The following is a 20,961-nucleotide window of genomic DNA, read 5'->3' as shown; positions in this document are numbered from 1 at the left end:
ATGGGAGACCCACCTCCTCACCACACTGGTCCTCACCCAGCCTCTGAATCCCTGCCAGGCCCCCCACAGGCATAAGGTGACATCACCTTGTTTTCATTTGATTTTCTGATTCTTGTTGAGTCATGTCTGACTCTTTGTGACCCCATGGGCTGTAACCTGGCAGGCTCCTCTGTCCATAGGATTTCCCAGGCAAGAATACTGGAGTGGGGTGCCATTTCCTACTCCTGGGGATCTTCCCAACCCAGGGACCAAACCTGAGTCTCTTAGGTCTCCTGCATTGGCAGGCAGGTTCTTTACCACTGCGCCACCTGAGAAGCCTCGCTAGAGTGTCTGTTCATAGGACCATTATTAGTCTTTTGGGTTTTCTCTTGTATAAACTTCATATCCTTTGCTCATTGTTCTATTGCTTTGCTACCCTTTTCTTATGGATTCACAAAATCGGTTTTGGACCAAGATGAACAGCTTTCACACTCTAACTCCTTTCTTAACTTTGTCCCTGGTGCCCTGTAGTGGAGAGAAAGCTTTAATTGTGATATAATCAAATCGAATCCATCCTTTTTTTTTTTTTTTTTTTTGCCTTAATGTTTTGTGTGTATAAAACATTTAGAAGTTATGGTAAGCCTCAGGTCACAAAAATATTTCCTTGCATTTCCTTCTGTGTAAGCCTAGAGCTTGCATTTAGGCCTTGAAAACATCTGAACTGCTCCTCTGCACGTGGAATTAGGGAGAGGTCCTGGTTGTATCATCTTCCCTACCCCGAACTGCTTCTCCCAGACACCATCTCCTGAGCAATCTGTCTTTTCCTGAGCCTCCCAGCTGAGGGCTGACTCGGGGGAAGCACACCCCAGCAGGGGTGCTCCAAGGAGGGAGGGGGTGGGTGCAGAGGCCCACGTTGGATAGTCGGTCCCCTCACACAGTACTCAGGAAAAAGCTGCTCGGTAAAGAGAAAGTCAGCAGCTTCAACACGGACAGGGCAAATGCTCCGCGCCCCCAGCAGAGGCACGGACAGGGCTCGCGCCTCGATTTAACCTCTGGCTTCACTGACTTCAACCTTCAACCGTTTCTTTGGGGGCTCACGACCCCAGACACCGCTCGTGTAAAGGGTGAGAGGCCTGCGAAAGCAAGCACCTGTGCACGTAGCCCATGTGGTGGATGTAGTCCAGGGCCTTGAGCGCCCCCTGCAGGATGTAAGCGATGGCCAGCTCGCTCATGCCGTCCATGAAGTGCGTGCAGATGAGGTCCTTGGCCGAGCCTGAGAAAGAGGGCGGAGGGGACAGGGAAGGGCGGTAGCGCATGAGCGAGCTGCCGGCAGAGCGCTCTGAACCCCTCTCCGCCAGGACCCCCTGCCCACTCACCGTATGCCATGAACGACGTGACGACCCACAGCTCGTTGTCCGCAATGAAGGTGGCTCCGTAGGGCAGGATGTTGGGGTGGCTGAAGAGTTTAGAGACGTGGAGTTCCCCCTGCAAGCATTGGTGAGCCGCAGTCAGAACCAGGGGGCAGCGACTGCCCTGGTGGTCCTGTGGCTGAGACTCCACACTCCGCAACGCCAGGGGCCCAGGTTCGATCCCTGGTCAGGGAACTCAATCTCACATGTCGCAACTTACAGTTCACATGCTGCAACTAAAAGAGGCTGCATGCTGCAACTAAGACCTGGTGCAGCCAAATAAATATTAAAAAAGAACCAAGGGGCACCGAGGAGAACGCGCAACATGGTGGCAGCGTGGACACTACAGGGACCTAGAATCCCGGGAGCAGCCGGGACTGGGATGAGAGGAGCCAGGCTCTGCTGTCTCTGCAGGGAAGTCAGTCCTGCTCCACCAGCGTCTGCCTAACTTGGACTCTGCCAGCCAATCCTAAAGGGCCTGAGAACCATTCCCCACCGCCAGGGCAACTGCTGAGCCAGCAGAGGGTGGCAGCACTGCCTCGGAGACATGAAAACAAACTGCAGACTGAAGACTTGGGAAGTTAAAAGCTTAGCTCAACTTCAAGGGCCAAGGCACAGAACTCCTCTTTAAGATAATAAAACAACAACAACAAAAAATGTTTTCCTATTACAAAGGAAAGTGCTGTTAGAAATGGAAACACAGAAACAGCGCATTAAGAACAACTACTAAACATTAGAAGAGATTTCTCCAGCGACCTCAGGTTGAGAGCTCCCTTCCTCAAAAGCAGCTATAGAAAGTGTAAGACTGATGGAATTCTAAAGTAAATTTGGAAAAAAGATGTGAAAAAAAAATTGGACAAAAGAACTGCAGAAACTCCAGGGTCCTGGCCTCTGGGAAATGAGCCAAGGCCAAACAGCCAGCCCCTTCTAACCTATCCACAGCTCTACAGAATGAAGAAAAGAATCACAGAGCCCAATGCGCTCTCAAACAAACTCAGGTATCTTTTTTTCCAAATAACTGAGCTAGGATTGACTTTCTGTCCCACCCTGAGACCCACAAAACTACTCTGAACATATGAACTGGTTTTAGAGCACCTTCGGATGAGTTGAATTCAGAAAAACGCTGTAATTGAAGAAGGGGAAGGGGCCCAACCAACTGTACTTAAAATACACTGACTCAGGCCCTTGTCCCTGCACCAGAAAAGACTGTCTGTGTGTGGAGCTTGTCACTTACTAGTGTGTGTGACCAGGGGTGAGTTACTTAGCCTTGCTGAATAATAGATACATGAATAAATGAGCCACAAGGAGTCTCTAGAGAAGAGGGAAATATACATCGGGCTGAGCAGTGCTACAGAATCCTTAATACCAGATGTCCAAGATTCTTCACTGAGAGCTTCCTTAACTTCTTGGCTTGGTCTACCTTCGTTTCCTGCCAGCTATTTCAGAAGACAGATGTAAACATGCCTTGTAATGACTACTGGGACTAAGAGCCCACCCTCCAAGTGTCAATCATTTCTGATTACCTGTAAGAACGTCACCATCTCATTGGAGCAAGCCTCGAGGTCAATCCTTCGTACTGTCACATACTCCCCCGTTGGTCTGTACCTCGCTAGATTCACTGTCATCAGGTCCTCGAATCCTTTGCCTAAAAGAAAAGAAGGCCGTAAGCAGGGACAAGAGCAACACCAGCTTTCATCTTCTTTAGAGAGACTTGATTTTAGAATGAATGTATGTATATGAGTAACTGAAGCGCTCTGCTATACACCTGACACTAACACAACGTTGGAAATCAACTATTCACCAATTTAAAAAAAAGACTTGATTTTAAAAGAAAATTCAAATTAGAACTTTCACTTCTCTTATGTCTTGATTTTTTCTTCTTCTATCAGTTCCTTCTCAGACAACTACTCTAACTGATGATGGTCCAGGACACCAGGAGTGTGCAGGAAAAAACCGAAAAAGAGCTCCTCTCCTGAAAATGTGATTGATCTCTTTCTCCATACCTTGAAGAAGAAAACCACAGAAGACCCTGCCCCAAAAAGCCAGTTTTGTCACCACACATCCTGCTAACTGGCTGACAGCTTCTGGCACACATTCATCTGAGGATGCTGAAAAGACTGCTGCGGTCCCCGGGAGCATGACAGTCCTCTGGACATTACCTATAACAGTGAGCAGCTCATAACACCCTCCCTCTGGCAGGAAGCTACTCATGATCTCCGGCTTAGAGAAGGATGCTATCGACTCTGAGCTCGCCTCATTGGTCTAAAGGAAAAGAAAAACAGGTTAGTGAGAGAAACTTGGGGGCAGGGGCAGGAGTGGGGAAGACGGTAATTCAGACCCACAGGGAGACTGGCATCTAGACAAACATACAAATTTGGACTGTGGAGCAAAGAAACAGTTCCAGCACTGTTTGGTGAGAAAGGTAAAACCTCAGCAGTTCAGTGCAGTCACCAGCACTAATATTAAGAATACGTGTGAGGGCTAACTACAAACAGGGGTGGGGATGAGGGCCAGGTGTAGCTGACAGCTGATTTGCTTGTCCTTCCCAACAACTGGCTCATCTCATAGCTAAAAGCTGTGGCTTTAGCTGGCTCATAGCTAAAAGCTCTGAAATTCTTACGTGGGAAAGGATGTCCAGAGAAAGGCTTATTTAGAAAAGAGAAGGGAGATGGGTGGGTAGGGGGTTCTCTTGGATGTCCAGCTGCAATAAGGGCCCTATTTTTAAGATCCTGATGAAAAAAATTCCCAAAGATCAAACGTTAAATCTCACTACTGCCCATAAGAGGCTCCCTCTTTAGCAAACCAAGAGGCCAGCCAAGGGATTTCTCTGGCAGTCCAGTGGCTAAGATGCCGAGCTCCCAATGCAGGGGACCCAGGTTCAATCCCTAGTCAGGGAACTAGATCCCATAGGCCACAGCTAAGAGTTTGCATGCCACAACTAAGACCCCGCACAGCAAAATAAATTAATTAAAAAAAAAACAGAGGCCAGACCAGTCACTCCCTTCCAAGGGAAGCTAGAAAACAGCAAACACGTGGGGCTACGGGCAGGGAACAGAGACATCAGGTCTTGGCCATCATCCCAGGGAGCAGAAGGGACCCACTCCCCGGGCCCTGTGCACTTCAGCTGCAGATGAAGCTGGGTCTCAGCCACTTTGGATGCGGGCATCACAGGTGAGGTCCTGATGGGAAATGCCCAAAAAAGTAAACGGCAGGCCAATAGCTCTCCCTTCAGTTCAATAGGCTCAGTGTCCTTCTTCCAGATCTAAATTTATCTGTATGATTAGGGACCATCAGTACTCTTCTCCTGGATCCTCTTTTCTTCAGATGTGTGTCAAACTGAAACGAAGACTCTTAGACCAGCTCGTATTTCATAGGCTGCATTCATAAACCTGCCCTCTGGTTAGGAAAAGGTCTTCGAAGACTCAGAGGCTCTTGGCTCAGCATGAGCCAGCAGAGTGTGTGAGCTGAGAAACGTTCTGGCATGCTGGTATCACCTTGTGGAGGGTCCCTGACGTTTGAAACACATCTGCTTGCAAAACAACTCATGCTGCCGGTGGTGCAAGAAACCAAATGGGGTTTCGTCTCCAGCAGCGCTTACACTAAGAGGAACCCAGTCAAGCAAAGTTGAGCCTTGTCAGCAAAGTGCAGTTTTCATTTAATTGACTTTATATGTCTAAGATTCACTAATATTGTTGTATTTAACCATACTGTGTAATATTCATCTTATGAACAACTTCAGTCTATCCTTCCAATGCTGATGGGCTTTTGGGGTTAGTTTTCAGTCTGCTATTATGAACTGTGCGACTAAAAACACACTCGAATGGGTCCCTTGAAACATACATGCAGGAGTTATGCTAAAGCTTATACTGATGAGTGGAACTGGAGGTCAGAGTATATGAACATTTGACTTTAGGAGAAAAATGCCAAACTGGTTTCTAAAAAGGTTACATCAGTTTACACTCTCGCCAGCAAGACTCTCCCTCTTGTCGACCCAGCTTTTCCTCAACACTTGGTATATTTGGACTTAATTTTTGTCAGTCTCTCTGTGGGTTTGATTTACATTTCTGACTGCTAATGAAGTTGAGCATCTTTTCATGTATTTATTGGCCATGTGGATTGTCTCCAGAGTGAAAATGCCTCTGTCTCTTGTCCATTCTTTTTTTCCCCATTCTTCTACAATTTTTTGATTTCCCCAAAGTAGGCCCCATGGAACACTGATCCTGGCAGTTAATGCATAAAAAACAGTCTACACATCCAGTTAAGTTACAACATGCAGCATACTCCTTCTCATGGACAATCACAAGGGGTGCATGCATGTTAAAGGCTTTGAGAAGTTCTGTAGTTTGACAAAGACTAACACTGTTTAACTTAACATATTTCTCAAAGATGCCTTGTGTGTCTCACATCTGTTAAATCTGGGGGAAGATAATTTGGGGAAGGGAAGCAAAACATATGGGATAATGCTAAGACTCAAGGCTTAGGGGCCAGGGAGAGGCTGAACTTGACCTCAGTCTGTCACTTGTGCTGTGACCCTGGGCAAGTCCCTCTGACCCCTGGGATCTCCATTATCTCATCAGTGGAATAATTCCCACTTCACAGAGTTGCTGTGACAATGAGATGAGATGAGATGAAACGTACAGAGCTCAGCGCTGCTTGGTGGATCACAGGTATTCAGTAAACATGAATTCTAGTCTCCCTCTCCTGCTGTCTACTTGTTAGTCATTCTCCTGTTCTACAAAGAAGATGGAACAGAGAAGATGGAGAAAACAGAGACTCCTAAATAGAGCTTGAGCCACGGTTAAGGTTGGTTTGCTTTTGGTTTTTGCATGTAGCTGTGCTTTCAGATGCTCTGAAAACAGATTCCAGGATCACTTAACAGCCACTGCAGCTTCTTCAGAGCCTCATCTGCAGACCAGACACCGGTTACTACATGCCAGGTGCCTCACGCAGCTGAGAGAGATTCAGACCATCAAGGAACAAAACGGAGTAGCAATCTGAGCCAAAAGCCTACGTGGAGAGCTCCGAGGGAGGCGACCCCCAGCTGTGGAGCATCTCAGCGGCAGGGTGCGCTCCTCAAGGAGAGAGCCATCATAACCTTGAACCTGGAACCCGCTACACATATTCTCACTCTGCTTCACTGTTTTCTCAAGTATCAATCTACCCTCAGGAAAATCAGCATCGCCAGTTAACAGAAAACCCAGGGGGTGCTTTCAGACCCAGCCCCTACTCTGGCCTCTGAGGACCCACCTGACTCAGCCGCCGCCTACTTCCCTGACTTCGTCCCACACCTCACCCCCGCGAGCAAGCGGTCGTAGCAAATGCACGCCAGCTGGCCCTTTGTCTGGGTCACTCCTGACCTGCTCCTTCCCTGGCCTCACCATCTTCTCGTCGATGCTTCCTCCTCACCTCCGAGGCTGCAACTCAATGTCATCTATTCTAGTCAAAGGAAAGCAGGCACCCAGTCACTTTATCATGTCATCTCGCTTCATTTCTCCCCACTGGGATCACTGTGATTTTCTCTGTAGTGATCACTGCAGTTTATTTTGTCTACTGTCTTGTCTCCTCTGCTAGAATACAAGCTCTGTGGAGACAGGACCTATCTCTTATACAACCATGCTGGCATCTACTTAAAAAAGAATCATTTATGGGACTTCCCTGGTACGGTGTGGCCAAAAAAAGGAAAAAAAAAAAAAGAAAATTTAAGCCAGCATTTGAACTCAGGAGGTTTTCTGCCCATGACCTTGTTATTCCCATGGGTTGAAGAGGAGAAGCAAACGTACCAGCCCGTTCCATTGGAGACAGTTCAACATACAGACCTAGACTGCAAACGCTAGTCCTCCTACGACACACTCCCTAGCTGCTCTGTTACCGGGGGAACTTTACAGATCAGAATCTGACACCTGCATGAGAGAAAGTACTATGTATTTTAGCAGCTAGCAATATGGCCCCAATGAGAACAAATCTAGAATGACTGTGTTTTAAGGTCTCTCCTCCGATCTCTATGCAAAACGCCTTATGCTTCTCTAATTTGAAAAAGAGGACTATGAAAGACAGTTGAGTCCTGAGATAAATTTTTTTTTACACGCATTTTAAATAATTCCCTTTGGAAAAACTACCGATGGGATACTTTTTCTTAAAACTACCCATCTCCCCTTTTCTTGCCAAGAGTGCATATAAGACATACTATCTATGCACTAAAGTCACACTTCTGTTGAGCCTAGGTAAGGAATGATTAATTTAATTACTGATATGATTAGTTTGTGACTTGACAAAATGCAGTATTTCAACTGTCTTTGTTGACTACAGAAAAGTACCTTGAAGTGTTTTAGAAAATGAAATTCTTTAGGTAACTGGGAATATGGATGAGTTCCCTGGGCAGTTTGGAGTTTTATGAAACGAACTAGTTCTGACTGCTGTGGGCCCTCTACCATTCTGTCCCAGCTCCCTGGAAATGACCCTAACATGGAGGCTTTCTGCACTGTGCGTGTTCTACGGTCTGAACTCAGGGAGAAACTGATCTTTATTTAGGAAAACAAACAAAGGCAATAATATTTTGAAAGGAAGAGGTTTGGTCTGATTTTCCCACAAGGAAGGCAGGTTAGTCCATTATACTGTTTCAGATTTAGACAAGGTCAGAATTCAGATGAAAAGGATGAGATATGAAGTCCATTCTCTTTAAACATAGCATGCCATAGTTTTATTGGTGTAATGTGTAATCTCAAATTGCCTGGAGAAAGAACTAATTCTATCAAAGTCTTTTCTTAGTTTCCCCTACCGTGAAAAGTATTTTGTTCATTCTGAAGCATTTGAAAAATACATAAGCTACTGATATCGAGAAATGACCATTAAATAACTTTGTTTAAAGAATATAAAACAAAATGAAATAAAGCACACAGAGACTAGTTATCTATGAAATGCCCAACAAATAAGTACATCCAACCCCCCACAGGTTTCACACAGGATGACTTTTGGTATAAAATCAGCAGCTGGGGAAATATAAAAACTATGTACACTGGCACTGTACTCTGGAAAAACACCTAACTGCTCGTGCAGGGCACGTTTTTGGTCTCCTGACTGGAAAATATTCGCATCTGATAGACAGGCACTGCCAAGCAAGCTTTACTCAAAGATAAACTCCTAAAAAAAATAAACTAGTCAGCAGCATTATCTTTCATCCACCTCAGAGCTGCTTGCAAAAGGCACAAAGGTTGTCATTGGAAAAGAGGAAGAGGTCTATGGAGAAAAGGGCTCTGATTCTCTCTGCATAAGACTCTGATTCACCATATCAGAAACAGCTTGGTTTGCTGCTGTTATTCCCATCGGTAAAATAAATTAGAAGAGTCAGAAGTGGGGCAGGATTCTTAAAACTTCTGCCAATACATTGTTTTTGAGAAAAACGTGTCATCCTTCCTGGAGCAGCTAGAGTCTGGTTGTAGCCTACCACTAGAAAGCACCTTCAGATAACGTCTACAGTGAAACCACTTCCAAGACTTGGAATATACAAGAATCAGAAGTAACTGAGTGGAGTAAAGGGAAAGACCATGCTCATGACAGTGCCAACCAACACTTGAAGTGGATAGCTTACACATTTCATCACCTACAAACGGAAGTGGTTAATCTGGAAGTTTACAAAAGAATAAAGAGAGACTAACACAGTTGGAAGCAAAAAAAAAAAAAAAAACTTCTGCCAATAAAATAATACATTTTCTGTTTTCTACATTAAAATCTGGGGTTTTGTTTTTAAAGTAGATTTGAAGTCCTGCCTTATAATCTAGACAGAGATCTATATACTCTCTGTGGACTGAAATCTATTATTAATTGACTAAGGACAGAAAATATAGTACCACTAGTTACTGCAAGATAACCACGTTAGATTGTTGAAACTTTCTCTCTCTCTCTTTTTTTTTGGAGAGGGCGGCCAGGTGATTGGGAGGGCTAGGAGGGGGAGGAGAGAGAAAAAGTGCCTGAGATGTTTTTTCAGTTTTCAAAGTACACATCAGAATCTCTCCGGGGTGAAACCTGAGTCTCCACAAGAAGAATGATATTGCAAATAAAACTCAAGGGCAGATGAGCAGAAATGTAAAATGATAAGCCAACCAAAAAACCAAACGGAGCTCCACAAATCAACTCCATGCAACAGCCATGGTACAAGAGCCTAGGAAATCACTTACTTTTCTCCGAGTGTCACCCGGAGGCTGCTCTGGAGTAGAGAAATTGGTTGTTGGCATTTTGTGTTTTTGGCAGAAGACACACCCACATGCAGAACAGCAATTACTGCACTTAAGACTACATTTATTAACAGAAACCACTTAAGTCATTATAGCAAATCTGCCTGCAGTGTTACATATACACACACACACACACACACACACCCACACACACACACACACACCCACAGTAAAAATGCTGCAGATACATGGGGTTTTAAACATGAATCTATGGCTCTTCAAAACTTGGCAAGACTCTTATTCTACAGCTATTCTTTACCGACTATGACTCAACTGCTATAGTTTCAGTTATACAATTACTTTCCATCAGCATGCAATATTACTTTCAATAGGCTGGTTTCAGAGTCTTACACTTTTATAAAAACTCATTATAAAATTATAGACATTGTTGGTGATTTCCCAGGGAGTACAGGAAATAAAAAATAGATTTGCCCCCAAAAAAGAAGTTTTAATACAGCAACCTGTGTTTGTGGGACCATTACTGAATTTGATTCTTCAGTCAAATACATTCTGTTCTGAATGAAAATAAAGCAGGGGCTTTTGGGCCCTCTGCTACGCCTGGTGAACATAAATAAAGCAAATGACAGCTTAAATAACTTTCTGCTCCAAAAGACGACAACTTCTGTATCTATGCTTTTTATTTTCTCCATTCTGAAAAATAATCGAAGTAAAGATTCTAACTGTAAAGGACTGGAATGATTACACATCTCCAAAATATCTGCAGAGTAAATTAGCCTCAATTTATCAAAATAAGATTTTTGTGTGTGTGCCATGGATCAGTTTCCTGGTATACAAATGGCAGGAGTGGTTGCTTAAGACAGGCTTCTTACAGTCAGAGATAAGAAGCCAGGTGAACAGGTGAAACGAAATGAAACCCAGTCTTCATAGAGCAGAAGGCAAATCCCAAGCTGTATCAACATGAATATACACTTCATTAAGCCGTAAACGATATACAGAACAATTTCTTCATCCTCCTCAAATCAGAGACTAGGCAATTATCAAAAGACACCCAGAAATCCTGCACTCAAGACACTGAAATCAAAATCCATTCATCTAATTCACATAACCAGAATATTGTAAACTAATGTAAACTGGACTTGCAACTCAATTTTCATCAATGCCAGTGTTTACTTTAAAACCATCGTGTTACCATTAGTAATGGGAAGAAAATGAGAATGGGAGCATTTCTGTTCCATAAGCCTTGCCTTTATTGTGTAGATTATTTTTATTCTTTACAATCAAAACAAAAATAACTCGTTTTTCTAAACTCTCATTTGTCTTTTATACAACCCTTCGACAAAGTTCATGAATAATTCAACTCCAGAAGTTTTCTGAGTGGCATTAGGGAAAATAAATTAATAGGTACCACCTGGTAACTAACGTGTTTTGAGTTTTCAATTACTCAAGCCTTTCAGGGTATTTTGGATCAGTTAACCAACATACAATCTGATAAGCCATTTCTTTAGCTGCTGCTGCCGCTGAGTCGCTTCAGTCGTGTCCGACTCTGCGGGACCCCATAGATGGGAGCCCACTAGGCTCCCCTATCCCTGGGATTCTCCAAACAAGAACACTAGAGTGGGTTGCCATTTCCTTCTCCAGTGCATGAAAGTGAAAAGTGAAAGTGAAGTTGCTGTCATGTCCGACTCAGCGACCCCAAAGACTGCAGCCTACCAGGCTCCTCCGTCCATGGAATTTTCCAGGCAAGAGTACTGGAGTGGGGTGCCATTGCCTTCTCCGTTTCTTTAGCTATAGGAGCTAAAGTGAGTATCTGTGGTATTCAGACACAAAGAATGGGGCTTTATTACTATTATTTTTATAGAAAAGAAATTTTCCTTGCCTTCAATTAAGATCACAGTTCCCAAAACAGCTCAATTTGACCAAAGGGAAGGGGTTGGGTCTATTAAACCTCCAAATTGCAAATCTACTTTACTTTGAATCAACATTTAGAATTTACAATAGGAAGTTAGTGCCTTTGTCCTGACAGATTTTTTTCTTTAGTCTCTTTTTAAGTCTCATGAAAAGATGAGTCAACTAGATTCATCAGTAAAACCATAACTTTTATATCACTGCTACCTCTGTCCTGACCATAATTTTATTTTTTAAATCTTCAAGGCTAGAGGCTTTTAAACACCTACTTTTTTCCTTTTAAGTATTTCAACTCGACAAATACTTAAGAAGAAACACGTGTGCTTTTAAGTAAATACTGGCTTTTTAACAATCAAGACAGGCCAAGGACAACTAACTGCTAGATTAGCCCTCAGATTTGGGGGAAACCATGGATTCAAAGAAGAGCCAAATAAATATAAAAGTGTAGCCAAATAAATATAACAACTTGCCCTTGGAATCGCTAATGTCTATAAATTGATTTTAATCAAGAAAAGGGTAGCGATATTTATCCTAAAGTGATGGCTAAAAGCCATACTGTACTTACCTCCAAATAGTTCCAAATCTCTTAAGCCCTCAACAATGAACTTTTCCGAGACCCACCGCTATAGAGGAAAACCCCAGAGAGAATTAGTACTTCTTCCAAGCCACAAAAAATTAGCGAGCAGCCATTAGAAAGACAAAAATACAACTATGAAAACTGAATCATGCAGTATAGTTAGGCTACATTACTAAGGAAAAGTTTTTAAAAGAAACTGGGATTCAAATTGGCTGAAAACAACAGATTAATTCCTTGCTCTATTCTTGTCTAATTTGGTGAGCAATTCTTAAATCTGACAGATGACAGGTAGCACTGGCCCTAGTAATAAGGAATGTTTTCGTCCTTCCTATATATAAAACTGCCTTTGGGTCGCATCTTAGTCAGTCCACGGCTGTCTACTATAAATGTTTTGGGTCATTACTGCCAATGTGAAAAAAATATCATGAATTCACAGCACAGAAAACAGGGATGAAACAGGTTTTCACAAGCTCCTAGTAGTTTGTAAAAGGAATCAGCCAGCTATATATTCTTTCATCCGGTAGGAGTTCTAAAGACATCATCAACATTTAAATTTTCTACCAAGTTTATGAGGACTGAACTAGCATGACTGATCTATGGTTTACATAACTGGCCTATTTCAAACGAGTATGGGTTTCCATCATACCATAATCAGAGGTCTGGTTTCACCTGAATCAGGGTGAGAGAGAAAAGCAGCTCATACATAAAAGCAAAGGGAACAAGGCTGCATTTCACTTAAGGGCTGGTATTACTTTGAGTCAACATTTAGAGTTTACAATAGGAAGTTAGTGCCTTCCTGTGTGTGTGCTTAGTCGCGTCTGGCTCTTTGCAACCCCATGGACTGTAGTGTAGTCCGGTAGGGTCCTCCCTCCAAGGAGTTGTCCAGGCAAGAATACTGGAGTGGGCTGCCAGTTCCTTCTCCAGGGGATCTTCCCCACCCAGGAATCGAACCCACATCTCCTGCACTGGCAGGTGAAAATCTTTACCACTAGTGCCACCAGGAAGCCCATTGGCTTGAGGGTATTCTTTCCACTGGGTAGAGTTCAGGCCAAGGAGGGATTCTGTAATTTTTTACCCTCTTAATAGCAAAGTTTATTCTTTCCAATATAAATTATTCTTATCCACATAAACAGAAGAAAAGAGAAGGAACATTCAGAAATTAGTTGCAAAAAAAAAGTCACATAATATGGACTATGAATTGAAACTATACCATCATTCTCTATCCTTCTCTGTATCAGTTTTTTCCAAGTAAAAAAGCAACACCCTAAATAAAAAACTTGATATAAAAAATTCATATGCACTGTACCACAAAATATAATTTACACCTTAATATTTAAAGAAAGTAGTATAGTCAGGGAATTCTCTGGTGGCCTAATGGTTAGGATTCCAGGCTTTCACTGCTATGGCTCAGGTGCAATCCCTGATCAAGGAGCTGAGATGCCACAGGCCACAAAGGAGGGTGGTCCATTCACAACGTCTCATATTACACATACACTGTTAAAGAATTTAAAATGATTGCTACCGCATTTAAATACTTGATAATAAATAAGACAGTCTTTTACGAAATCACGGACACTAAACCCAGTGTTTGTTCCTGAGGTCATTTTAGCTAGCGAAGTTCTCAGGTGTAATAAAATTTTTCAGAGTCTTCAGTTAAAACCTATGATGGCAGTTCCCTGGCAGTCCAGTGGTTAGGACTCCGCGCTTTTACTGCTGATGGCCTGGGCTCAAAAAAGTGTTCCAATGATTACAATTTGATGCTGACTTTTAAAACCCACAAACTCTCTGAAAATGCGCAGGAAACAGGCAGATCATTAGTGGGTGCATATCTACGATGAAAAAGGCCAGCAACTCATTTAATGCATGACTGATACTCATAAAATAAGCTACCTTGTTTCTTCTCTATCAGACAAGCTGGTGGGCATATTATATTCTGTGTCTCTGGTCAGCCTGTGCCCCAAGTTCTGTTCTTTGGAGTGGAGGCTGCAATACCTGCTTGACTTTCTACATCTCTCACTTCTATATGATTCTGAGCATCACATTAAAAAAAAAAAGTCTACAATATCTGCTAAAACACACTGCTTTTCAGAAAATAAAAATAGTAAAGGCAGAAGAAGAGAAACACTCACCCTAATTCGCTCTGGTTTACTTACAAGAAAAGACATGAGTTCCTAACGTGTAGACCTACTTCAATTTCAAAAATTTAAACCTAAAAGGAAAATAGACACAAGTTGTTAGTCAAGTCTGCTTTTGTAGAAATATTTGTTGATTAACAAAAACTGAGTCTACCATTCAAAGCACTGAACTAAACCTACAAATTGCTAGACTGTAAAGACATTTTAGAGAAACTTTCAGTGACAGTAAACCTGGATGTACTATGGCCAAATACATTCCAAAATACTGCATCTCTGTAAGGAAAATGAAGTTTGTTATAGGTTTTTTTTAAAAAAAATTTTAATTTCTCTTGACCCCTTTGCAGAAGCAATTACCTTTAATTCTTTTGGTTGTTTACCCTTCTTTTTAATCATCATTTTTACATGTTGTTTACATGTGATGACATACCCATTTCAGACATTTATCTACTAACTTCCCACCATGGTAGGTGAAAACTAAGCTCTCCTATATCACCTGCACCCTACCTTCCTGCCTTCATTCTCCCAGCACAGTTCTGACATAATTTTTGGTTAAAACCATGGTCCAAATTTACATTACTATGACTACACCAACATGGTTCTTGCATATTAAGTTGCTTCAGTTGTATCCAACTCTTTGTGACCCCCACGGACTGTAGCTGGCCAGGCTCCTCTGTCCATGGGATTCTCCAGGTAAGTATATTGAAGTGGGTTGCCACCTTCTCCTCCAGGGGATCTTCGTGACACAGGGATCGAACTCATAAGGAGTCTCTTATGTCTCCTGCGTTGGCAGGCAGGTTCTTTACCCCTAGTGCCACCTGGCAAGCCCGCGGACTTGGTTCTTAGCAGAGGCAAACAGTTAGAGATGACTATGTCTTTTGTCTTATACACTAGTTCTCCCACCACACCCCCAGCAGAGTTATTAATTGCCTCATTTTTTCACTTGCTTGTTTTTCCATGTAGTTATTAACTTTTTCAAAATACCTCAACAGTTCTGCTATTAGTCTTATCAATGTATTTTTCCATACACTCAAACTCATTCATTGCAATTTCTCCCTGAAGACTGCCTTCCTGAGGCCTTCCATCCTCTGGCTATAATCTAGACTAGCTGAAAAGTTGGTGGCATTCAGCCTTTTTAATGTGGAAATGTGGGTCTTCCAATTCTGGGGAATATTATTTTTGTAGCAAGAAATAGCAACAGAAATTCTAATAGTTAAAGGTGTATTTCTAGGATTATCCACTAAAGTTATATTTCACTCCTACTTTACAACTTTCTACTTTCCAGGAAACTTCTTCAAACTTTATTTTCCAACCTTTTTGCTAAGTTTTATATTTTTGTTACCCATTTCCAAGACCTTTTGCCACTTCTCAAATGTATGTTTTTTCATGTCATCCTGATTTCATGTTTGCTATTTATAGTTAAGAATTTATATCTAGAATGGCTAAAAGCATAATACATCATGACCAAGGAGGGTTTAGTTCAGGAGTAAAAGATCAGTTTAACATTAAAAAATGAATCAACATACACAAAACAGTTTTTGAAGCTGCTCACAAATAAAGAACCACCAATTTTAAGGCATTTTAAAAAATGATGTAATTTTATCTTACTGAGTAAACAAGTAAAAATACAATCATTTCAATCGATGGAGAAAAACCATCTAACAAAAGTCAACACTAAGCCACAAGTTAAAAAAAAAAAAAACTCTTAGTCAACTAGGAATAGTCGAAAAGGAATAGGATAGAAATGGGATTTACCAAGTCAAATTGGTAAAAGATACATATAAAAAATTTATAGCTAACATCTATTAATAGTAAGAAGAATGAACGAATTTCCTCTAAGGACAGAAATAAAGCAACAACGTTCTTATCATTTCTTTTCATCACTGTACTAGTGGTCTTGGCCAATGCAAAAAGGCAAGAAGAAATAAAAGGCATACAGGTGGGAAAAAAGGATGTAAAATTCTTTATTCATAAACAACAAAACTGTATACATAGAAATCTAGTGGAAGTCACTCAGTCGTGTCCGACTCTTTGCGACCCCACCGACTGTACAGTTCGTGGAATTCTCCAGGCCAGAATACTGGAGTGGGTAGCCTTTTCCTTCTCCAGGGCATCTTCCCAAGCCAGGTCTCCTGCATTGCAGGCGGATTCTTTACCAGCTGAGCCACAAGGGAAGCCCAAGAATACTGGGGTGGGTGGCCTATCTGTTCTCCAGATCTTCCTGACCCAGGAATTGAACCGGGGTCTCCTGAATTGCAGGTGGATTCTTTACTAACTCAGCTATCAGGGAAGTCCTACATAGAAACCTATGTATTCTACAAAAAAAAAAAAAAAAATTATACTTTAGAAAATTAATTTATAAAGATCAATTATAAAACCCAGCTGTATTTCTATATATAGCAACAACCAATCAGAAAATGAAATTTAAAAAATACCATCAATAAACCAACGAAAACATAAAATGATTAGGAATAATTTTAATAAACTATGAGTAAGACCTGTATGTTTAAAATGATAAAACACTGCTAAGAGAGATTAAAGATGATCTAGATAAAAGATATGCCGTGTTCATAAACCGGAAGACTCAATATTATTAAGATGTCAATTCTCTCCAAGTTGATCTACAGATTCAGTGCAATGCTTATCAAAATCCCAGCAGACTTTCAAAAGAAATTGATAAGCTCAGGCTAAAACTCACAGGGAAATAAGAGGGACCTAAAAGAGCCAAAATAATTTTGAAGAAGAAAGTCAGAAGACTTTTTTTACCTGAACTTCAGACTTACTTTATTGCTATAGTAATCAAGATGGTGTACTTCGGTCTAAGGATAGATATATGGGTCAATGAAACAGAACAGAGAACCCAGAAACAGACCCATGCATATATGGTCAATTACTTTTCAAGAGAATGGCCAAAGTAATTTTATGGGGAAAAACAGCCTGGATACAACTTGATATTTATTTAGAAAAAAATGAACCTCAATGCTGACTTTATATTGCACACAAAAATTAACTTGAAATGGATCACACAACTAAAGAAAAAGTTAGAACTACTAAAGAAAAGAGAGGAGAAAATCTTCATGATCTTGGGATAAGCAGAGATTCAAAAATAGACTGTCAAGAGCATGAAACATAAAAGAAAAATATGACAAATTAATCTTTATCAAAATTTAAAATGTCTGCCTTACAAAGACACCACTAAGAAACTGAAAAGATTGGGAGAAAACATATTCTGTGAGCATGTGTGTGTATCTACAAAGGACTTTATATACAGAATTTATAGAGAATTTCTATACTCAATAATAAGACAACCCAGTTTAAACAATGGCAACAGATCTGAACAGAAGATAAAGGAGTGGCCACTAAGCACATGAAATGATGTTCAACATTACTTGTCATCAGGGAAATAAACATAAAGCCACAATGAGATACCATTAAACACCCACCAAAACGGCTAAACATAAAGACTGAGAATACCAAGAGTTGACAAGGACATCAACCAGCTGGAACTCTCATACATTGCTGGTGGGAATGCAAACAAGTACGGCCCCTCTGGAAAATGGTTTAATAGCTTCTTTCTCAATAATTCTGCTCTAGGTCATCTACTCAAGAGAAATGAAAACATATCTTCTCATTAACTTGTACATGAATGTTCATAAAAGCATTATTCACTATAGCCCCAAGTTGAAAACAATTCAAGCATCTACCAACTGGTAAATACATTTTAAAAATGTGGTACAGGTCAGGAAGCAACAGTTAGAACTGGACATGGAACAACAGACTGTTTCCAGATAGGAAAAAGAGTACATCAAGGCTGTATATTGTCACCCTGCTTATTTAACTTATATGCAGAGTACATCATGAGAAACGCTGGGCTGGATGAAGCACAAGCTGGAATCAAGATTGCTGGGAGAAATATCAATAACCTCAGATATGCAGATGACACCACCCTTATGGCAGAAAGTGAAGAAGAACTGAAGAGCCTCTTGATGAAAGTGAAAGAGGAGAGTGAAAAAGTTGGCTTAAAGCTCAACATTCAGAAAACAAAGATCATGGCATCAGTCCCATCACTTAATGGCAAATAGATGGGGAAACAGTGGCAGATTTTATTTTTCTGGGCTCCAAAATCACTGCAGATGGTGATTGCAGCCATGAAATTAAAAGACACTTACTCCTTGGAAGAAAAGCTATGACCAACCTAGACAGCACATTAAAAAGCAGAGACATTACTTTACCAACAAAGGTCCGTCTAGTAGTCATGTATGGATGTGAGAGTTGGACTATAAGGAAAGGTGAGCGCTGAAGAATTGATGCTTTTGAACTGTGGTGTTGGAGAAGACTTTTCAGAGTCCCTTGGACTGCAAGGAGATCAACCAGTCCATCCTAAAGGAGATCCGTCCTGAGTATTCATTGGAAGGACTGATGTTGAAGCTGAAATTCCAATAGTTTGGCTACTTGATGCGAAGAACTGACTCTAATAAGACCCTGATGCTGGGAAAGATTGAAGGCGGGAGGAGAAGGGGACGACAAGGATGAGATGGTTGGATGGCATCACTGACTCAATGGACATGAGTTTGGGTAAACGGGAGTTGGTGACGGACAGGGAGGCCTGGCGTGCTGCAGTCCATGGGGTTGCAAAGAGTTGGACACGACTGAGCAACTGAACTGAACAGATACCAATGTAATACTATTCAGCAATAAAGAGGGACAAGCTGCTGACACAGGCAACAAAAAGTCAGACACAAATCTACATACTGTTTCCATTCACATAAAATTCTAGAAAAAGCGAAAATATGACAGAAAGCAGGTCTTGGTTGCCTGGACCCAACAGTGAGATGAGGGACCAACTTCAAAGAGAAACACAAGAACTTTTCAGGGTGATGGAAAAGTTCTGTATCTTTATTGCATGGTGGTTATGTAACTATACTTCTCAAAACTCAACAAACTGTACACTTGCTATAGGTGTATTTTGTTACAGGTATACCTGAATAAAGCTGATTTTAAAACTAAAACACTAAAATAAATACTCAGATGTGCTTTTTAAGAATCTAGAAAAAAATCTGCTACATTTCCATTCATTTTTTCAGGTGGGCTAGGCTTGTGAGGGGCTTCCCTGGTGTCTCAGCTGGGAAGAGAAGAGGATGACAGAGGACGAGATGGTTGGATGGCATTACCGACTAGATGGACATGAGTTTGAGCAAGCTTCGGGAGTTGGTGGTGATGGACAGGGAAGCCTGGCATGCTGCAGTCCATGGGGTCACAAAGAGTCCTACACGACTGAGCGACTGAACTGAAGGTTGTGAGGGGTTGTGTAATCTGCAAAGAGATGTGAGAGGAGGGAGGTAAAAACAAACCAGAAAAAAGAATGTTAGTTAGAACCCAGTATAATGAAAAAAAGAAAAAGAGGGAATACAGTTATTCTGGGCCACATCTCTGGTGATAAGAACCTGTGGAAGAATGAATATTGAGAAATGGATGGGGATGGGTGGGAGGGAGGCTCTAGAGGGAGGGGATACATAAATATAGTTATGACTGATTCGTGTTGTTGTAAGGCAGAAACCAACACAACACTGTAAAGCAATCATCCTCCAATTAAAAAAAACAGATGGATAAGGAGAAAGAAAAATAAGTTAGTAAGGACACCATAAGTCATTGAGTCTGTCCTCCACTCTTTGGAAGGACAGCTTTATAAACACCTGGATATAAGGTTATCAAGTCTCTGCTTGAAAACTTACTACCTAATCAGGGAACCTGTTCTACCTGTGAACAACTCTGATGACTTTTTTATTTTTGGTGCCTGAGTAACTGCACAGTGTATCAAAGACAAAATAGAAGATGTCAGAGATGGAAGTTATTTTGATTGGAAAGATGAGTTTGAGTTTTTAAGTTACGCTGCAATTAAGAAAACAGTTATATATCCCAAGTGGAAATAGCATTTAGTTAGAAAAGTAAGACTGATGCTTAAAAGAGGGGTTAGAGATGGCTATGTGGACTTGGGAGTCAGTAGCTAAAGCTCTACGAGTGATAGAAATTCACTTTAGAAGAAAATGCTGAGAGAAAAGCAGAAAGCTGGGAAGTAAGCCTTGTGATAAGTTCATATTTAGGACATGGAGCTTCTTAAAGGACATGGAGCATCAAGGCAACGGACTTCCCAGGTGGCACAATAGTAAAGAATCCACCTGCCAATGCAGGAGAGGAGGATTTGATTCCTGGGTCGGGAAGATCGCCTGTGGCAGGAAACAGCAACCTGCTCCAGTATCCTTGCCTGGAAAATTCCACAGACAGAGGAGCCTGGCGGGCTATACAGTCCATGGGAGTCACAAAGAGTTGGGTATGACTAAGAACAACTTCAAAGGCAGGTAGGAAATGGAACCCAAAGGAAAAACTTGAAAGATCCTGCTTCCCCTCGTGGACCACTTACACTTTCCAATCTATTCATCTTTTGCCTGTCCTTTTGCTACAGAAATCCTACCAGACTGCCCCACCCCACCTGGGTTAGATGCTTGGCTTCTGTACTCAATCCTTATATATACCACCTCTTTATCATTTTCCGTCACTAGAGAGTCTGAGAAGGCAGGGAATGCATCTTATTTACTGCTGCATTCCCAGGGGCTACTGTGACCAACACTTAATATGGACACTCTTGTGTCTGTTAAATTAATAATAGTGAAAATAATCAAAGCAGCAGACACTTATGGTGAACTTAGCATGTGCCAGCATCTGTGCTAAATGCTTCATGGAGATCAGCTCACAATAAGTTATTATTGATCCTC

The 20,961-nt window shown here is 41.6% G+C and overlaps 1 protein-coding gene across 16 annotated transcripts in view; it reads right to left on the bottom strand.

The window, feature by feature from the left end:
- The window catches only part of STRADA (STE20 related adaptor alpha), a 28,275-nt gene that overhangs the window by 5,710 nt on the left and 1,604 nt on the right, over positions 1-20,961 (bottom strand). For 3 of the 16 annotated variants that reach the window (XM_043465005.1, XM_043465012.1, XM_043465019.1), the window contains 7 exons: positions 14,189-14,268; positions 12,048-12,105; positions 9,560-9,588; positions 3,548-3,650; positions 2,912-3,033; positions 1,356-1,464; positions 1,129-1,252 (listed from right to left, as the gene is read on the bottom strand). In XM_043465005.1, the coding sequence (XP_043320940.1) occupies positions 1,129-1,252; positions 1,356-1,464; positions 2,912-3,033; positions 3,548-3,650; positions 9,560-9,588; positions 12,048-12,105; positions 14,189-14,224 (581 nt within the window). In that variant the 5' untranslated portion in view covers positions 14,225-14,268. Of the gene's footprint in view, positions 1-1,128; positions 1,253-1,355; positions 1,465-2,911; positions 3,034-3,547; positions 3,651-9,559; positions 9,589-12,047; positions 12,106-14,188; positions 14,269-20,961 lie in introns of those variants that run through there. The other 13 variants (XM_043465046.1, XM_043465026.1, XM_043465036.1 and 10 more) reach the window with 5 other exon arrangements.

This window comes from Cervus canadensis, chromosome 1 (genome assembly GCF_019320065.1).
Source record: "Cervus canadensis isolate Bull #8, Minnesota chromosome 1, ASM1932006v1, whole genome shotgun sequence".
Classification (NCBI taxonomy): domain Eukaryota; kingdom Metazoa; phylum Chordata; class Mammalia; order Artiodactyla; family Cervidae; genus Cervus; species Cervus canadensis.
This window is presented reverse-complemented; position numbering and strand designations above follow the sequence as displayed.